This window comes from Macaca mulatta, chromosome 3, assembly GCF_049350105.2.
Source record: "Macaca mulatta isolate MMU2019108-1 chromosome 3, T2T-MMU8v2.0, whole genome shotgun sequence".
Classification (NCBI taxonomy): Eukaryota; Metazoa; Chordata; class Mammalia; order Primates; family Cercopithecidae; genus Macaca; species Macaca mulatta.
The window spans coordinates 72299047-72318834 of record NC_133408.1 but is presented as its reverse complement, the minus strand read 5'-3'; the positions used below and the strand labels follow the sequence as shown (position 1 = coordinate 72318834).

General features: G+C 41.9%; 1 protein-coding gene across 31 annotated transcripts in view; it reads left to right on the top strand.

Annotated features, from left to right (window-relative positions):
* Window positions 1-19788, top strand: part of NUPR2 (nuclear protein 2, transcriptional regulator) — a 145846-nt gene that overhangs the window by 4693 nt on the left and 121365 nt on the right. For 15 of the 31 annotated variants that reach the window (XR_013415313.1, XR_013415317.1, XR_013415318.1 and 12 more), the window contains exon 2: window positions 5886-6047. The exons of 4 other annotated variants lie outside the window; for them this stretch is intronic. Coding sequence is in view for 3 of the 27 variants with exons in the window: in XM_077996713.1 (XP_077852839.1) it covers window positions 5886-6047 (162 nt within the window). In the remaining 24 variants the exon portion in view is untranslated. Of the gene's footprint in view, window positions 1-1304; window positions 1447-5885; window positions 6048-10464; window positions 10512-10585; window positions 19376-19788 lie in introns of those variants that run through there. 12 more of the 31 variants (XR_013415325.1, XR_013415323.1, XR_013415331.1 and 9 more) reach the window with 5 other exon arrangements.

The following is a 19788-nucleotide window of genomic DNA, read 5'->3' as shown; positions in this document are numbered from 1 at the left end:
CTGGGGAGGCATAATGATGGGAAGTTCCAGACTTTTAGATTTCTAAAGAAATATTTTCCCCAAATTAGGAGGCTACAATAGAAATGCTGATTTTTTAATTCTACCAGGTACAGCTAATAAAAAGAGTAACACACCACTATCTCCTATCACCATCATTTCATTTAACAAGAGGATATTTCCATTCAAACAATTTGAAAGAACAGAATCTCTCAGAATAAAAGATCTTTAAATGGGGAATCATTTAGCTCTATGGAAAAGTTTACTTTCAGACCAGCCTGGCCAACATGCTGAAAGCCCGTCTCTAGTAAAAATACAAAATTATCTGAGCGTGGTGGCATACACCTGTAATCCCAGCTACTCCAGAGGCTGAGGCAGGAGAATCACTGAAACCCTGGAGGCCGAAGTTGCGGTAAGCTGAGATCGCACCATTGCACGCCACCCTGTGTGACACAGTGAGACTCGGTCTCAAAAAAAAAAAAAAACTTTCATGTTCTTACTATTTCCCATAAATCATTGAAAACTCTGCTGCAAACCTGCACCAGCCTGCCAGCTAACATTAAGTCAGCACTCCCTGCCCCCTTGGTTTGGTACACTGAGCTCAAATCTAAGGAATCTGTGGGCTTCCAGCCCTCCCAGTTCTTAAACTTGTAGCCTTATCTTCATGATGCCTCAGTTTCTTGTCTTAACTAGAGATTTTAACATCTACTTAGGGCCTGGTGCAGTGGTTCACACCCATAATCCCAGCACTTTGGGAGGCTGACACCTGGCAGACCTCTTGAGCTTAGGTTTCAGACCAGCCTGGGCAACAGGGCAAAACCCTGCCTGTGCAAAAAATACAAAAGTTAACCAGGCATGGTGGCGTATGCCTGTATTTCCAGCTTCTTGGGATGCTGAGGTGTGAGGATCACTAGAGCGTGGGAGGCCGAGGTCCATAGTGAGCGGTGATGGTGCCACTGCACTCCTGCCTGGTTGGTAGAGAGAGACCCTGTCTCAAAAAAGAAACAAATAAACCAAAAAAACCTACTTTGCTAGATGAGTGTTAGGATGAAAAGTGATACATGTATGTTCCTGAAATAAAATTTGTCCTCAGTTGTAGCTGTCACCATTGATTGGAGATGTTCTTTTTTTTTCAGTGTTTGATAATAAGTGCCTTTAAGTACAATAAGTTTCTTCTATATACTTGTTTATATATTTGGATATTAATTGTTTTAATGTAGCATATTGCTGACATAAAGATGTGTTCATTTAAAACAATTTTGAAGTTGTGCAAGAGAAACTAATAAGCGGATTTTTTTTTTTTTTAGATGGAATCTTGCTCTGTCACCCAGGCTGGAGTGCAGTGGCACAATCTCAGCTCACTGCAACCTCTGCCTCGTGGGTTCAAGTGATTCTCCTATCTCAGCCTCCCAAGTAGCTGGGATTTCAGGCACCCGCCACCATGCTTGGGTAAGTTTTGTATTTTCAGTAGAGACAGGGTCTCGCCATGTTGGCCAGGCTGGTCTTGAACTCCTGACCTCAGGTGATCGACCTGTCTCAGCCTCCCAAAGTGCTGAGATTACAGGCGGCATCCACTGTGCCCGGTCCTAATATGCAAAATATTCTATGTAAGTATTTCCTGTATATTAGACCCCCTCTAAGAAGGGTTTCTATGTAAGCATAGTACAAATGATCTGGAAAGGCTCATAGACTTGGCAAATCTACGTTTCTTAAAACTGTAAAAATAGTCCGGTTGTCCTATGGTATATGTATAGGACATATACTATAGGGGATGGGTTCCAGGACCCCTATTGTTAGCAAAATCCTGGCATAGTCAAGCCCCCACTGTGGGCCCTGCAGAACCTGGGTATATGAAAAGTTGGGCCTCCATATATGCAGGTTTCATTCTGCATTTGGTTGAAAAAGACCCACATATAAGTGGGCCTACGCAGCTTAAACCTGTGTTGTTCAAGGATACACTGCATTTGAAAATCAAGTCCACAAAAAAGTTGCCATGTTTTACAAAATGTTGAATTACTACCTCCCCCATATCAAAATGTTGGATTATTACCTTCCCTGTATCTTAAAGTGCAATCTATTTACTACCCCATTGAGATAATGAAACTTTTAGAATTAGAATAAAACCTCGAGCCAGACATGTTGGTTCATGCCTGTAATCCCAGCTGATGTGGGTGGGTCACTTGAGTTTAGGAGTTTGAGATTAGCCTGGCCAACACAGTGAAACCCTCTCTCTACTAAAATTGCAAAAAATTAGCTGGGTATGGTGGTGGGTGCCTGTAATCCCAGCTACTCAGGAGGCTGAGGCAGGAGAATCGCTTGAACCCAGGAGGCAGAGGTTGCAGCGAGCTGAGATCACACCACTACACTCTAGCCTGGGCAACAAGAGCCTTAAAATAAACAAGCCGGGTATGGTGGCGGGCACCTGTAATCCCAGGCAGGAAAATCGCTTGAACCTGGGAGGAAGAGGCTGCAGTTAGCCAAGATCGTGCCATTGGACTCTAGCCTGGGCAACAAGAGAAAACTCCATCTCCAGAAGAAAGAACGTAGAAGTATTTACTGCTCTTTCCTTTGTCTGAGATTCACAGGTTAAGTGACTTGCCCAACACAGGTTGTTGTTATCTTGGGCAGGATATCTTGGACAAATTGAGACTTGACACTTGGCTTCCAGAGTCCCCTTTGCACCCTACTGCCTGAGCCTGAAAGTTCTAGATGAGTTTGAACAACATAGTGAGGCCCTGTCTCTACAAAAAATAGCCAGGCATGGTAGCATGTACTTGTAGTTCTAGCTACTCAGGAGGCTGAGGTGGGAGGATCGCTTCAGCCTGGGAGGTTGAGGCTGCAGTGAGTTGTGATCATGCTACCGCACTGCAGAGAGGGCCACAGAGCAAGACCCTCTCTCTCTCAAAAAAAAGAAAGGGTTAAAAGTATGTCTTCTTTTTAAAAAATAGAAGGCCAATATAGATAGATATAATGGAAATTATTATATTGTCAGATTCTTTTCTGTACTCAGCCCTGACAAAACATGCTGTCTTCAACTTTACTTAGTTGGAGACAACTTATTTAGTTGAAGAGAGAAAAGGTTCTAATTTGGGTTCCCTTTATCCAAGGAGTTTCCACTTTTACTATGTATTGTTCAAACCGAAAAGAGACTTTGTATTTAATCTCAGATGTCATTAAGTACTTGAAATAAATTAGATTTCTTGTTAAATTAAGAGCTGCTTCAGGTTCTTAATTAGTAGTACATTCAATAGTCAGGAATATACACTGTTGTTGTTGAGACGGAGTTTCGCTCTTGTTGCCCAGGCTGGAGTGCAATGGCGGGATCTCGGCTCACTGCAACCTCTGCCTCCTGGGTTCAAGTGATTCTACTGCCTCAGGCATGAGCCACCATGCCCAGCTAATTATGTATTTTTAGTGGAGATGGGGTTTCTCCATGTTGGTCAGGGTGGTTTTGAACTCCCGACCTCGGTGATCCGCCTGCCTCAACCTCCCAAAGTGCTGGGATTACATGCATGAGCCCCCATGCCTGGCCAGGATACACACTCTTAATTTCATGGTCACCTGTTACCATGAAGCCATTTTCCAGATACATAAAATCTCTAAATTTTCACAAAACCAATATATAGAGTATGTGGCTACTGTCTTTCTTTTTTGTTTTTTGAGACAAGGCTTCCCTCTGTTGTCCAGGCTGGAGTGCAGTGGCATGAACAAGGCTCACAGGGGCCTCGACCTTTCAGGCTTAAGGGATCCTCCTACCTCAGCCTCGAGTATCTGGGACCACAGGTGTGTGCCCACACGCCTGACTCATTTTTAGTTTTTTGCAGAGACGGGGATCTTGCCATATTGTCTGGATGGGTCCAGAACTCCTGGGCTCAAATAATCTGCTGGCCTCAGCCTTCTAAAGTGCTGGGGTTACAGGCGTGAGCCACTGTGCCCTGCTTGTCTTCTTTTTCAAGTTGGTCAGTTCTCCTTGCAATGAATGCCTTTCCCCTTACATTTGAACACCTGAGGAATTACTGACATAGAAAATTTCCGTTTCTTTCTCTGTCTTTTTTTTTTTTTTCTGAGATGGAGTCTTACTCTGTCACCCAGGCTGAAGTGCAGTGGCTTGATCTCGGCTCACTGCCACCTCAGCCTCCCGGGTTCAAGCGATTCTCCTTCCTCAGTCTTCCGAGTAGCTGGGATTATAGGTGCCCACCACAATGCCCAGCTAATTTTTGTATTTTTTTTTTTTTTTTTTTTTGAGATGGAGTCTCGCTCTGTCGCCCAGGCTGGAGTGCAGTGGCCGAATCTCAGCTCACTGCAAGCTCCGCCTCCCAGGTTTATGCCATTCTCCTGCCTCAGCCTCCCGAGTAGCTGGGACTACAGGCGCCCGCCACCTCGCCCGGCTAGTTTTTTGTATTTTTTTAGTAGAGACGGGGTTTCACTGTGTTAGCCAGGATGGTCTCGATCTCCTGACCTCGTGATCCGCCCGTCTCGGCCTCCCAAAGTGCTGGGATTACAGGCTTGAGCCACCGCGCCCGGCCTAATTTTTGTATTTTTTAGTAGAAACAGCGTTTTCACCGTATTGGCCAGGCTGATCTCGAACTCCTGACCTCAGGTGATCCACCCGCCTCGGCCTCCCAAAGTGCTGGGATTATAGACAATGAGTCACCGTGCCCAGCCTGTCCATGGATTTTTTTAAAAATGTGCTTTGAGCAATCTAAAACGAAAGCAGTCTGCCTAAAATTTATATTCTTATATTTCTACTATATTACAGATATTGATTTTGTGGCACTATGATTTAATAAGATATTTTAACGGTAATGAAACATTTTATAGTTTTGTATATTGTTATTTTCTAAAAAGTTTAGTTATTTAAGTGCAAATGCAAAGGACAGGAGTGATCATATTGAAGCACTAGGAAAAGACTTTGTGGGTAAAAATTTGACCTCAAATATGCAAATATTTAACTTCCCATGTGGAAATAATGTCTTTTTACAAAAGAAAAATGAACATATTTGTTCGCAAGGTGTTCTTATACACACACACACACACACACACACACACACGCACCTTTAGAAATGGTAACCAGGCCGGGTGCAGTGGCTCACGCCCGTAATCCCAGCACTTTGGGTGGCCAAGGTGGGTGGATCACCTGAGGTCAGGAGTATGAGACCAGCCCGGCCAACATGGTGAAACCCTGTCTCTACTAAAAATACAGAAATCAGCTGAGTGTGGTGGCATGCGCCTGTAATCCCAGCTACTTGGTAGGCTGAGATAGGAGATTGCTTGAACCTGGGAGGCAGAGGTTGCAGTGAACCTAGATTGCACCATTCTACTCCAGCCTGTGCGACAGAGCGAGACTCTGTCTCAAAAAAAAAAAAAAAAAGAATATGGTAACCAATCTATATTCTTTTTAGGTGATCTTTGAAAAACAAAAGCAAATCTATCTGCAAACACATCTAGGTGGGGCAAGAGTGTGTGAAAATGAGACATTAATTAAGATTGATTGTTGGAATAAGTGATGTAGAAAGTAGACAAAGTCCCTTCCACAATTTTGATGAAAGTTCTTTCAATTTGTTTCATCACTCAGCTTAATAAGAAATAAAATTGAAAATAATTTACATTGTCTTACTATTTACATTTTACTAACTCCGTATGTGTAGAAGTGTAAGGGATTTTTAGAAGAGAAACAAGGTTGAGACTTTTAAACCTGAATTTGGATAAAAGATGAATCTTCAAAAGTATTGATAATTTTGGAAAATAATTTTTAAGAAGGGCATGACAGCCAGTGATTATCTAGTTAGGCAATTTGTTGCCAGGGATTGTGAAGCTTTACTATAAAAACTATAGGATGAACAATGAATCCTTGATGCTGAGATTTTATTTGTCTTCTTTTTTAATAGGTGGACATTGTACCACTGATTACCAAAGCAGACACGATTTCTAAACATGATTTACAGATGTTTAAGAGTAAGATAATGAGTGAATTGATTAGCAATGGCGTCCAGATATATCAGCTCCCAGCAGATGAAGAAACTGCTGCTCAAGCGAACTCCTCAATTAATGTAAGTTTCAGGAACAATATCTGACAAAGAGGCTATAAATGAGTGTTTCTCCAGAATCTAGTGTGAGAATTTTACATTTCCTTCATTTTGAAAAGTTTCTGCTGAGAATTGATTCTTTGTAAGCAGATTTATTTAGATTTAATTCAAACACCGTGTTCCTCAAGGATACTGGCCTATAATTTTCTTCTTGGAAGTATATTTTCTTGCTTTGATATCAAGGGGATGCTGCCTCATAAAATGACTCTGAAGGTGTTACCTCTTTTTTCTATTTTTTCAAAGAATTTGAGGATGTTTTATATTAAAATTTCTTTGAATGTTTGGTAGAATTTACCCATGAAGTAATCTGGTCCTACGCTATATTTTGGAGTTTTGAAAAATTACTTCTTTAGTTTCTCTATTTGTTATTGGTCTCTTTAAACTCTCCATTTATTCTCCATTCAGTCTTGGTAGGTTATATCTTTCTAGTCATTTCACCATTTCTTCCAAGTTGTCAAATTGGTTGATTTATAATTATTCATAATAGTCCAGTATAATTCTGTTTATTTCTGTAAGAAATAAATTTCTTTTTTTTTTTTTTTTTTTTTTTTTTTGAGACGGAGTCTCGCTCTGTCCCCCAGGCTGGAGCGTAGTGGCCGGATCTCAGCTCACTGCAAGCTCTGCCTCCCGGGTTTACGCCATTCTCCTGCCTCAGCCTCCCGAGTAGCTGGGACTACAGGCGCCCGCCACCTCGCCCGGCTAGTTTTTTGTATTTTTTTTTTTTTTTTTTAAGTAGAGACGGGGTTTCACAGTGTTAGCCAGGATGGTCTCGATCTCCTGACCTCGTGATCCGCCCATCTCGGCCTCCCAAAGTGCTGGGATTACAGGCTTGAGCCACCGCGCCCGGCCAAGAAATAAATTTCTGTAATAAGTTGTAATATCTTCTCTTTCATTTCTTGTTTTATTAACATGTTCTCTATTTTTGCCCTTAGTCAAGGTAAGGGCTTTGATTTTGATTTTTTTTTCCCAAAATCAACTCAGCTTAATTGATTTTTTTTTTGTTTTATTTTTTGAGATTCTCACTCTGTTGCCCAGGCTGGAGTGCAGTGGCACAATCTTGGCTCACTGTAACCTCCATCTCCCGGATTCAAGCGATTCTCCTGCTTCAGCCTCCTGAGTAGCTGGGATTACAGGAGCGTGCCACCACGCGTGGCTAATTTTTGTATTTTTAGTTCAGACAGGGTTTCACCATGTTGGCTGGGCTGATCTCAAACTCCTGGCCTCAAGAGATCTCCTGGGATTACAGGCATGAGCCACCGTGCCTGGCCGATTAAAATTTTTTTTATTCTCTATTTCATTTATTTATGCTCTAATCTTTGTTATTTCTTTCCTTCTGCTAATTTGTTTTTTTGTTTTTTTTTTTTTTGGTGTAAGGTTAGGTTGTTTATTTGAGATCTTTTTGGTTTTTTTTGAGATGGAGTCTCCCTCTGTCACCCAGGCTGGAGTGCAGTGACGCAATCTCGGCTCACTGCAACCTCCGCCTGCCAGGTTCAAGCAATTCTCCTCCCTCAGCCTCCTGAGTAGCTGGGACTACAGGCATGCACCACCATACCCAGCTAATTTTTTTGTATTTTTGGTAGAGACGGTGTTTCACCATGTTAGCCAGGCTGGTCTTGAACTCCTGACCTCAGGCAATCCACCTGCCTCGGCCTCCCAAAGTGCTGGGATTACAGGCATGAGCCACCATGCACAGGCGAGATCTCTTTTTAAGAGATGTAGGTATTTACTACTATAAACTTCCTTTGTTTTTTATTTTAGATTCAGAGGGTGTAAGTGCATATTTGTCAAATAGATATATTGCATAATGGTGAGGTTTGGCTTCTAGTGTAACTATCCTGAGATAGTAAACTTTGTACCCAACAGATCATTTTGGTTTTTGTTTTTTTTTTGAGACATGGTCTCACTCTGTTGTCCCAGCTAGTGTGCAGTGCCGTGATCACATCTCACTACCAGTAGATAATTTTTTGACCATCAACCTCCTGCCAATCTCTGCCTTTTGGAGTCTTGTTATCTATTGTTTACATCTTTATGTCCTTGTGTACTCATTGTTTAGCTCCTGCTTATGAGAACATGTGGTACTTGATTTTCTGTTTCTGAGTGATTTCACTTAGGATTATGGCCCCCAACTCCATCCATGTTACTGCACAGAGCATGATTTCTTTTTTTTATGGCTGCGTAGTATTTCATGGTGTAGATGCACTACATTTAAAAATTCCAGTCAACTGTGTTTTTTTTTTTTTTTTTTTTTTTTGAGACGGAGTATCGCTCTGTAACCCAGGCTGGAGTGCAGTGGCCGGATCTCAGCTCACTGCAAGCTCCGCCTCCCGGGCTTACGCCATTCTCCTGCCTCAACCTCCCAAGTAGCTGGGACTACAGGCGCCCGCCACCTCGCCCAGCTAGTTTTTTGTATTTTTTTAGTAGAGACGGGGTTTCACCGTGTTAGCCAGGATGGTCTTGATCTCCTGACCTCGTGATCCACCCGCCTCGGCCTCCCAAAGTGCTGGGATTACAGGCTTGAGCCACCGCGCCCGGCCCAGTCCACTGTTAATCGACATTTAGGTTAATTCCATGACTTTACTATTATGAGTAGGAATGTAATACACATATGAGTGAAAGTGACTTTTTTATATAAGGTTTACTTTCAGGTAGATGCCTAGTATAATCACTGGGTTAAATGGTAGCTTTATTTTTAGTGCTTTGAGAAATCTCTATATTGTTTTTCATAGAGTTTGTGCTAATTTATGGTCCTACCAACAGTGAATAAGCATTCATTATTCTCTGCATCCACACCAACATCTGTTGTGTTTGCAGTAATAGCCATTCTGACTATGTAAGATGATATTGTGTGTGTGTGTTTGTGTGTGTATGTGTGTGTGTTTGAGACAGTCTCGCTCTGTCACTCAGGCTGGAGTGCAGTGAAATGATTTCAGCTCACTGCAACCTTCACCTCCTGGGTTCAAGCGATTCTCCTGCCTCAGCTTCTGGGGTAGCTGGGATTACAGGTGCTCACAACCAAGCCCAGCTAATTTTTGTATTTTTAGTAGAGTTGGGGTTTAACCTTATTGGTCAGGCTGTTCTGAAACTCCTGACCTCAGGTGATCCCTCGCTTTGGCCTCCCAAAGTGCTGGGATTATAGGTGTGAGCCACTGCGCCCGGCCTTTATTGTGGCTTTAATTTGCATTTCTCTGATGATTGGTGATGTTGAGCAAGTTTTCATGTTTGGTGGCCACTTGTATGTCTTCTTTTGAGAAATGTCTGTTCATATCCTTTGTGGTCTTTTTAATGGGGTTGTTTATTCTTGGTTGTTGTTGAGTTGTTTGTGTTCTTTGTAGATTCTGTGTATTAGTCCTTTTTCAGATGCAAAGTTTGCAAATATTTTGTTCCTGTTGTGTAGATTGTCTGTTTACTCTGTTGATTATTTCTTTTGCTGTGCTCTTTAGTTTAAGTCCCATTTGTGTATATTTGGTTCTGTTGCATATGCTTTTCAGGACTAATTTATGAATTATTTGCCTAGGCCAATATCTGGAAGAGTTTTTCCTACATTTTCTTCTAGGATTTTTATAGCATCTAGTGTTTCATTTAAGTCATTAATGCATATTGAGTTAAAGTTTGCATATGATAAGAGATGGGGATTCAGTTTCATTCTTTTGCCTATGGGTAGCCAGTTTTCGCATCAACATTTATTAAATAGAATGCCCTTTCCCCATTGTTTATTTTTGCCAACTTTATCAAAGATCACTTGGATGTAGGCATGTGGCTTTATTACTGGTTCTTTATTCTCTTTTCTTTCAGTTTTTTTCTCCCTTTTTTAGATGTATCCTTCCTAGCAATGGACTCTTTATTCTGTTCCATTAATCAATCAGTCTGTTTTTGTACCAATGCCATACTGGTTTATTTAGTATTGCATTATAGTATAATTTGAAGTCAGACGCATGATGCCTCTGGCTTAGTTCTTTTTGCTTAGGATTACTTTGGCTATTTAGATGCATTTTTGGTTCCATATGATATTTAGGATTGTTTTTTTTCTAATCCTATAAAAAATGTTATTGGTAATTTGATAGGAATTGTGGTGAATTTTTAGGTTGCTTTGGTTAATATGGTCTTGGTAATGTTATTGATTCTTCCAATCGAAAAATTTCATAAATTTTTGGAATAGTTTCAGTAAGACTGATACCAGCTCTTCATTGCACTTCTGGCAAAATTTGGCTGTCAACCCATTTGTTCTTGTTTTTTTGTTTGTTTGTTTGAAATTATTACTGAGTCTATTTCATTACTGAGTCTATTTTATTACTGAGTCTATTTAGGATATCTATTTTTTTTCTGGTTCAGTCTTAAGAGGTTGTATGTTTCCAGGAATTTATCCATTTTCTTTTTTTTTAAGGAATATGAAACCATTATTGACAGCTGTTCACCAGTATTTACAATAAGGTAAACAACATACAGTTGGATAACATTCTCATTACCACAAAGTTGTTTTTCCTGGCTTTTACTAAACCAGTAAAGCAAATGCTGAAAAGATTGCGTCTACATGTAAGGAATGAGTTCGGGTAAAGAAAAACATGTAAGTCTTTTAGTTTACTTTTGTAATTTAAGCCATGAAGAGAACTTTTTTTTTTTTTTTTTTTTTTTGAGACAGAGTCTCGCTCTGTTGTCCAGACTGGAGAGCAGTGACGCCATCTCAGCTCACTGCATTATCTGCCTCCCGGGTTCAAACAGTTCTCTAGAAGAGGCCATTTTTTATTGCAGACTTGAAGAGCTATTATTCACTGGCTCCAAGCTGCTCTGGGTTGAAGGTCTGCGGCATCTCGCCCTGTGCGCCTCCAGCTCGAGCCACATCTGAGCAGGGAGGGATAAATTTAACGATTTTATCTAGGTTTTCTAGTTTGTATGCATAGAGATATTATATTAGTTTCTGATGATCTTTTGTTTTCTGTGGTATCAGTTGTAATGTCACTTTTATCACTTCTGATTGTGCGTGTGCTTACTTGAATCTTCTCTGTTTTTTCTTGGTTAATCTAGCTAGCACCACATCAATTTTCTTTCTTTTCTTTTCTTTTTTTTTCTCTGAGACAGTGTTTCACTTTGTTGTCCAGGCTGGGGTGCACTGGCATGATCTTGACTCACTACAACCTCTGCCTCCCAGGTTCAAGCAATTGTTATGCCTCAGCCTACTGAAGCTGGGATTACAGACACCTGCCCCCATGGCCAGCTGATTTTTTGTATTTTAGTAGAGACAGGGTTTCCCCATCTTGCCCAGGCTGGTCTCCAACTCCTGAGCTCAGGCAATTCACCTGTCTCGGCCTCCCAAAGTGGTAAGATTACAGGCATGAGCCACTGTGCCTGGCCTAGCACCATATCAATTTTTTTATCTTTTCAAAAAACAAAACAGGTTTTTTGAACGAACACAGGTAAAAAAATAAAGAAAATTTAAATAAATAAGAGGTCAAGAAATAGGAAATTATGTAAAGCAACCCAACTTATGAGTTGTAGGCATTCCTGAGAGAGAAGAGGAGAAGGTAAAAAGATTGGAAACATATTTGAGGGAATAATCAGAAAAACTCTCTTGGCCTTGCTAGAAAGGTACACATCCAGATGCAAGAAGCTCAGAGAACACCTGGAAATACTTTGCAAGATGAACTTCACCAGACTATCTAAAGTCAACTAGAAGGAAAATACTCTGAAAGAAGCAAGAGAGAATTTTCAAATCACCTATAAAGGAAATCACATTAAACTAACTACAGACTTCACAGAAGAAACTTTACAAGCCAGAAGGCACTGGGATTCTATTTTCTGTCTGTCTTCTGCTTAGTCTAGCCTATTATTCAAGCTTTCAACTGTAAATCGGTCCTTCAGTGTGTTTTTCATTTCTAGAAATTCCATTCTTTTAATTTAAAGATATCTGTACTTAATTCACATTCTGCATTGTTCTGATATCTTTGTGATGATTTTCAGTCTTCTTTTGGATCTCATTGAGCTTCCTTATCCATATTTTGAATTCATTATCTTTCATTTCAGAATTGTCATTTTGGTTGGTTAGGATCCATTGCCAGAGAGCTAGTGCGTCCTTTGGTAGTGTCAAAACATTCTGCTTTTCTTTTTTTTTTTTTTTTTAAATTCATGATGCCAAAGTTCTTATGATGGTTTCTTCTCATCTGGGAAAGTTGTCACTTCTTGTTTTTGAATTTACTTTAATTTAGATGGGGCTTTCCCCCCTTGTGGGTGTAACTATAACATCTATTGGGTAGGGGGCTTTGGCTTTGTTTCTTTAGCCCTGTGCCCTTCTGTCAGTAGACTTTTTATTGTTTTGTGCCCTTTAACCTCCATGCCAGTAAGTGGCACTTATGAGTAAGAGCCAGCTATGGCAGAAGCAGATGGTGTGTGTTTGATCTTTGTTTACTGTGATTTCGTCTCTGTTGTTTCAGGTGATAGGCTGGTCTATGTAATGCCTAGACTCTGAGTTGCCTGTTCAGCCCAGGGGGGAAGACAAAGCTGGGCAGAGCTGGACCACAAAGCTTACCCACCAACATCTCAAGATGAACGTGAACAGTAGCCTTTACAGGGGTGGCTGGGGTATCTCCTGTTGAAATGCTCACAGGTCTCTGTAGGGAGGGAGGAGCTGTACCAGCTCTGCCTCCTATGTAGGTAGGAACATGATCTGTTTCCCTATCCTACCCCTGTCCCACAGAGCTCATGACTGTTAGTTCAGACAGACACTGTCATCTACCTCCAGGTCATAATGTAGCCAAGAGCCATTGAAAATGCCTGTCTGATGACTCTTCATGGTAGCAACCTCAGGGTAGGACCTCTTCCCTCAGCCCAATACAGACAGCCCTGTGGCTTGCCTGTTCTCTCATGCAGGAACGCTGCTACTTTGTGTACACAGGGGAAGCAGCTTCACCTTTCAGCACAGGAGGGTGGGTTTCAGCTGCTGTAGTGTCGGCCGCCTGGGTCAGCACAGCCTTAGTCTCTAGAGGGAGTGATCAGGTGCCAGTGGTGGACTGGGCTAGCCATTTTCTTGATTCTCAGATCCCAAATGGTGTTCTGGATGGTATGCATAAGTACTGGAGGGACTGGATCAGAAACTGGCTGGCATATGTGTCCTCAGGTACCCAGGGTTCAGATGCTGGCTGTGATAGAGAGGGGCAGGCTGGCCCCCACACAACTGGCAGAAAACTTAGGCAGGGGCAGGAAGAATGCTCAGGCAACTGCAGAATGCTGAAGCGACAGCAGTGCCAGGGCTGATTGCAAGTACCTGGGGCTGGGCTCTCAGAAGAGTGCCAGGCCACAGCTGAAATGATCAGATGGGAACATTGTTCTTAATTCTTTTTCTTTGAGACAGAGTTTTACTCTTGGTGCCCAGGCTGGAGTGCAATGATGGGGCCTCAGCTCACTGCAGCCTCTGCCTCCAGGGTTCAAACAATTCTCCTCCCTCAGCCTCCTGAGCAGCTGGCATTACAGGCACCTGCCATCACACTGGCTCATTTTTTTATTTTTAGTAGAGATGGGGTTTTGCCACATTGGCCAGGCTGGTCTTGAACTCCTGACCTCAGGTGATTTGCCTGCCTCAGCCTCCCAGAGTGCTGGGATTATAGGCGTGAGCCACTGCACCCAGCCTGTCCTTTATTCTTAAAGGACAGTTTTTTGGGGGTAAAGTATTCATTTTGGTCTTTCTCTTTCTTCCAGTACATTGAATTATCCCATGGTTTCTTCACCTGCAAGATTTCTGTGGAGATATCCATTGATAGTCTTATGCAGGCTCCCTTATATGGGACAAGATGTTTTTCTCTAGCTGCTTTCAGAATTCTCTTTGTGATATAGGTCAGAATATACAAAGATTCAGTTTGCAAAATGAGTAATTTCTTTTTTTTTTTTTTTTTTTTTTTGAGATCTGGTCTCACTCTGTTGTCCAGGCTGGAGTGCAGTGGCAGTGATCTTGGCTCACTGCAAGCTCTGCCTCCTTCTGAGATTTCTATAATGCGTACATTGGTTTTCTTGACGATTTTCTGTAAGTTCCATAGGCTCTCTTCACTTTTTCCATCCTTTTTGTTTTTGTTCATCTAATAATAATTTCAAATAATTTGTTTTAGAGTTCACTCGTTCTTTCTTCTGCTTGAGTCTTGCATTGAAGCTGTCCACTAAAATTCTCAGTGCAATTATTTTACTTCGTAGAGCCAGAATTTTTGTGTGTTTTTTATTTCTTTATTGAACTTCTAATTTTGTTCATGTGTTGTTTTCCTGATTTCATTTTGTCATTTATCTGTATTTGCTTGAAGCTTATTTAGCTTTTTTTTTTAGACAATGATTTTGAATTTTGCCGGGTGTGGTGGCTCACACCTGTCATTCCAGCACTTTGGGAAGCCGAGGTGGGTGGATCACCTGAGGTCAGGAGTTTGAATCTAGCCTGGCCAATATGGTGACACCCTGTCTCTACTAAAAATACAAAAACTAGCTGAGCATGGTGGTGCGTGCCTGTAGTCCCAGCTACTTGGGAGGCTGAGACAATATCGCTTGAACTTGGGAAGTGGAGGTTGCAGTGAGTTGAGATCACACCACTGTACTCCAGCCTGGGTGATAGAACGAGACTCTTGTCAAAACAGACAAACAAACAAACGTAATTATTTTGAATTTTTTTCAAGTAGCACATGGATCTTCATTATTTTAGGGCCTGTTAATGGCTCTATGTTGGGGATTTTTTTTCTCTCTTTTTGTTTTTGTGGGGTCATGTTTGACTTATTCCTCATGATCTTCATAGTCTTGCATTGGTCTTTGCTTATTTAAAGGAGCAGTCTTGTCTTCTTGTCTTTAAAGACTCATTTTATTAGGTAAAGACACTCTCATCTTAGGCTCCCAACTGGTGTAACTACCTTAGGGACCATGGTTATGTAGGATTGATTGGGTCCTGGTCTTCTGTGGGTTCTGCAGTCAGTCTGTATGTGGGTGAAGCTCATGGAAGGACTTTGGACAAGAGCTTCAGTGCTTCGGGTATGTGGGGTTGGAGCCAAGTCCACAGAGAAATGTGGATGCTTATAGGTCTGCTGAGTCTGCACTTAGTGTGTTTGCTACTAAGGTGTGAGCCTGTCTTCTTAAAGCGGCTTTCCTTGGTCTTCAAATGTACTAGAATATCATAATCTGCTATCTGGATCCCAAAGCTCCTGCAATGGCACTTTTGTCCATAGATATTGCCAAGTTAGCATTTTCTCGGGGGATAAGAACTGGGATCTCCTATTCTCTCTTTTTTTTTTTTTTTTTTTTTTTTTTTTGAGACGGAGTCTCGCTCTGTCGCCCAGGCTGGAGTACAGTGGCGGGATCTCAGCTCACTGCAAGCTCCGCCTCCCAGGTTCACGCCATTCTCCTGCCTCAGCCTCCCGAGTAGCTGGGACTACAGGCGCCCGCCACCTCGCCCGGCTAATTTTTTTGTATTTTTTAGTAGAGACGGGGTTTCACTGTGCTAGCTAGGATGGTCTCAATCTCCTGACCTCGTGATCCGCCCGTCTCGGCCTCCCAAAGTGCTGGGATTACAGGCGTGAGCCACCGCGCCCAGCCGGATCTCCTATTCTCTTATCCTGCAGGTGTCACTCTCCTTTAATTCTCTAATCTTGGCTTCTCTTAGATCTGTGGACCTAATTATAATGACTATTAGAAATAAAATATTTTTTGGATAAATCCAACATCTGAACAGTCTCACAGCCAGTTTCTATTGATCACTTTGTTTCTTTTTTTTTTTTTTTTTTTTTTTTTTTGAGACGGAGTCTTGCTCTGTCGCCCAGGCTGGAGTGCAGTGGCCGGATCTCAGCTCACTGCAAGCTCCACCTCCCGGGTTCACGCCATTCTCCTGCCTCAGCCTCCCGAGTAGCTGAGACTACAGACGACCGCCACCTCGCCTGGCTAGTTTTTTTTTTTTTATTATTATTTTTATTTTTAGTAGAGACGGGGTTTCACTGTGTTAGCCAGGATGGTCTCAATCTCCTGACCTCGTGATCCGCCCGTCTCGGCCTCCCAAAGTGCTGGGATTACAAGCTTGAGCTGGCTACTTTTTTGTGTGTGTTTTTAGTAGAGATGGGGTTTCACCATGTTGGCCAGACTGGTCTCGAACTCCTCACCTCAGGTGATCCACCCGCCTCAGCCTTCAAAAGTGCTGGGATTAACAGGGGCAAGCCACTGTGCCTGACCTAAAAAATTTTTTTAACTTTTATTTTAGATTCAGTGGGTGGAAATTTAATAATTGTGTAGTATCATGTATTTTTCTTTTAATTTGCAATTCCTTGAGGATGTATGATGTTGATCATCTTTTTTACATGCTGATTTGTTATCTGAATATCTTTTTTGTTGATGTGGCTATTTGGATCTTGTGCCTATTCTTAATTGGGTTGTTCATTTTCTTGTTGTTGAGTTTTAAGAGTTCTTTGTATATTTTGGACATCAGTCCTTTATCAAGTGTGTGTTGTGTAAAGATTTTTTCTCAGTCTGTGGCTTATCTTGTTATCTTTAATAGTGTCTTTTGCTAGCAGAAGTTTTAGTTTTAATGAAGTCCAACTTATCAATTTTTTCCAGTCATCGATGATGTTTTCAGTGTTATATCGATGAAGTCATTGCTAAACCCAAAGTCACCTACATTTCCTTTTATGTTATCTGTTGCAAGGGAGTGATGACTATCTGGACTGGTGGTGTAGGCATAAAAGAATTTACCAGCCGGGCTTGGTGGCTCATGCCTGTAATCCCAGCACTTTGGGAGGCTGAGGTGGGTGGATCACCTGAGGTTGGGAGTTTGAGACTAGCCTGACCAACCTTGAGACTAGTCAGACCAACCTGACCAAGTTTGAGACCTGCCTCTACTAAAAATACAAAATTAGCTGGGCGTGGTGCCGCATGCCTGTAATCTCAGCTACTTGGGAGGCTGAGGCAGGATAATCGCTTGAACCTGGGAGGTGGAGGTTGCTGTGAGCCGAGATCACTCCATTGCAGTCCAGCCTGGTTAACAAGAGCGAAACTCCGTCTCTAAAAAAAAAAAAAGAATTTACCTCGTTGAGGCAAAGGTTGCAGTGAGCCAAGATTGCACCACTGCCCTCCAGCCTGGGTGACAGAGTGAGATTCTCTCAAAGAAAAGAAAAAAATAAGGAAAAATTTAACTTCCTGTAGGTAGGGAAGGTAGACTTATTAAAGAAAGTAGGAAAATACATTGCTAGGGAGGCAATGGGCAGCTTGCAACAAAGAAGCTGACTGCAAACAAAGGATTGCCTGAGATTTTATAAGCTAGTTCTTAGGCTGTATGCTGAAGAGGGCTTTGTGTAGCGCTGATAATGCCAAAGTTGTGATGCAAGATTCTTAGTCATTTTGCCAGCCAAGAACCTCTAGCCAGTGACACCGCCACCTGGGCCTTGCTTGGGCATGCTACCTGCCACACAGGAGGCTCCCCATCCACTTGGCCCAGTCTGGCTTGCACAGCAACTCAGCCTGCACCAGCATGCCCCAGCCTGCCTGTGTTATAGCTTCTACCTGAGATGGGGGGTTCACGAGCTCTTTTCCCATATCCAAGAAGAATGAGGATACCCTGACAATGACAATTGAAGGATGAGGAAGGCAGAGAAGAATTTTATTGAGTGATGGAACAGCTTTCAGTGGAGAGAGGACCTGGGGGCAGTTTCTCTCCTTGTGTGGCTAAGCCCAGGGCTTTTATGGGCTCAGAACAGGGGAGTGGATGCTGATTGGTTTGTGTGTGTGCAAAAAGTTTAAAACATAGGCACCACCCAAAGGTGGGCACAACAATGTGAAAAAACAATTAGGAAATGTAGGTGTGTATGTAAACCAGGTGAAGGGCGGGGATCAGTCAGAGGAAAGAGCACCAGGCAGGGAGGCGGCTTCTCAGTCCAGTCCATGGATTTGACTTGTAGCTTGGCTTTCAGGGTTTAAACTGTCCATGGCTTGAAGGTGGGATTTCCCTGGGGACTTGTCCCTATCTGCCTAGGCATTTGTCTGCCTCCTGCCACTATCAGTGCAGTGAGCTAACTTGCAATTTTTTGTGTCAACCGAGGGTCTGCTGGTAGCCAGGCACAGGAAGATTGTGAGTTGTTTGTGCAGGAGGGCTGTGTGTTCCGGATTAAAAGAAAGGCAGACTTGTAGCTTATCTGCTTCCCTTTTTTTTCGGTTTCCCCTGCTCCCACCAGCCTGACTCCCCTTCCCTAATTAGGACTCTACATTATCTTCTAGGAATTTTACCATTTTATGCTTTACATTTAGGCCTATGATTTGGTTTGAGTTAATTTTGTGAAATATATAAGGTCTATTTATAGATTCTTATTTTTGCATGTAAATATCCAGTTCCAGCACCATTTGTTGAAAAGAATATCTTTTCTCCATTGAATTCCCATTGCTTCTTTGTCAAATATCAATTGACTATATTTGTGTAGGCATATTTCTGGGCTCTCTATTCTGTTCTATTGATCTGTTTGTCTATCATTTTGCCTATGCCATGCTGTTTTGATTACTATGGATTTGTAGTAAATCCTGAGGTTGAATAATATGTCTTCCAACTTGGTTCTTCCTCAATATTGTGTTGGCTATTCTAGTTATTTTGCCTTTTCATATAAATTTTGGAGTTAGTTTATTATTCACAAAATAATTTGGTGAAATTTTGATTGGGATTGTGGTGAATCCATAGGTTAAGTTATGGAAAACTGACGTGTTGACAATAGTGAGTCTTTCTGTCCATGTACGTGGAATGGCTCCCCCTTTATTTAGATAGTCCCTGAGTTTTTCTTTTCTTTTCTTTCTTTCTTTTTCTTCCTTTTTAAAAAACATTTTTTTTTTTTTGTATTTTTGGTAGAGATGGGGTTGGCCATGTCAGCTGGCCATGTTGGCCAGGCTGGTTTTGAACTCCTGACCTCAGGTGATCCACCCCTTTTGGCCTCCCAAAGGACTGGGATTACAGGCGTGAACCACCGCGCCCAGCCTGTCTCTGATTTTTTCAATAGAGTTTTATAGTTTTTCTCATGTAGAACACTACGAATAACAGTATGGTGGTGGTATGGTTTGACTGTGTCTCCACCCAAATCTGAACTTGAATTGTATCACCCAGAATTCCCCCATGTTTTGGGAGGAACCCAGGGGAGGGTAATTGAATTATGGGGACCGGTCTTTCCCGTGCTATTCTCGTGATAGTGAATAAGTCTCACAAGATCTGATGCATTAATCAAGGGTTTCTGCTTTTGCTTCCTAATTTTTTCTTGCTGCTGCCATGTAAGAAGTGCCTTTCACCTCCCACCATGCTTCTAAGGCCTCCCCAGCCATGTGGAAGTGTAAGTCCAGTTAAACCTCTTTTTCTTCTCAGTCTCGGGTATAGGTTTATCAGCAGTGTGAAAACAGACTAATACAGGTGGTTTCTCCAGAATTGAAAATAAAATTACCATATGATCTAACAATCCTGTTTCTGGGTATATATCTGAAAGAATTGAAAGCAGGGTCTTAGATATTTGCAAAGCCATGTAAATTGTGTTATTATTCACAGTAGCTGAGAGCTGGAAGCAACCCAAATGTCTATCAACAGAAGAATACGTAAGGGAGGATTAACTCTGGGCTCTGTATTTGATTCCATTGGTCTACATGTGTCTTTATGCTACTTCCAAACTATTTTGATTACTGTAGCTTTGTAATATGTTTTGAATTCTAGAAGTGTGAGACCTCTAACTTTGGTCTTTCTTTTCAATATTTT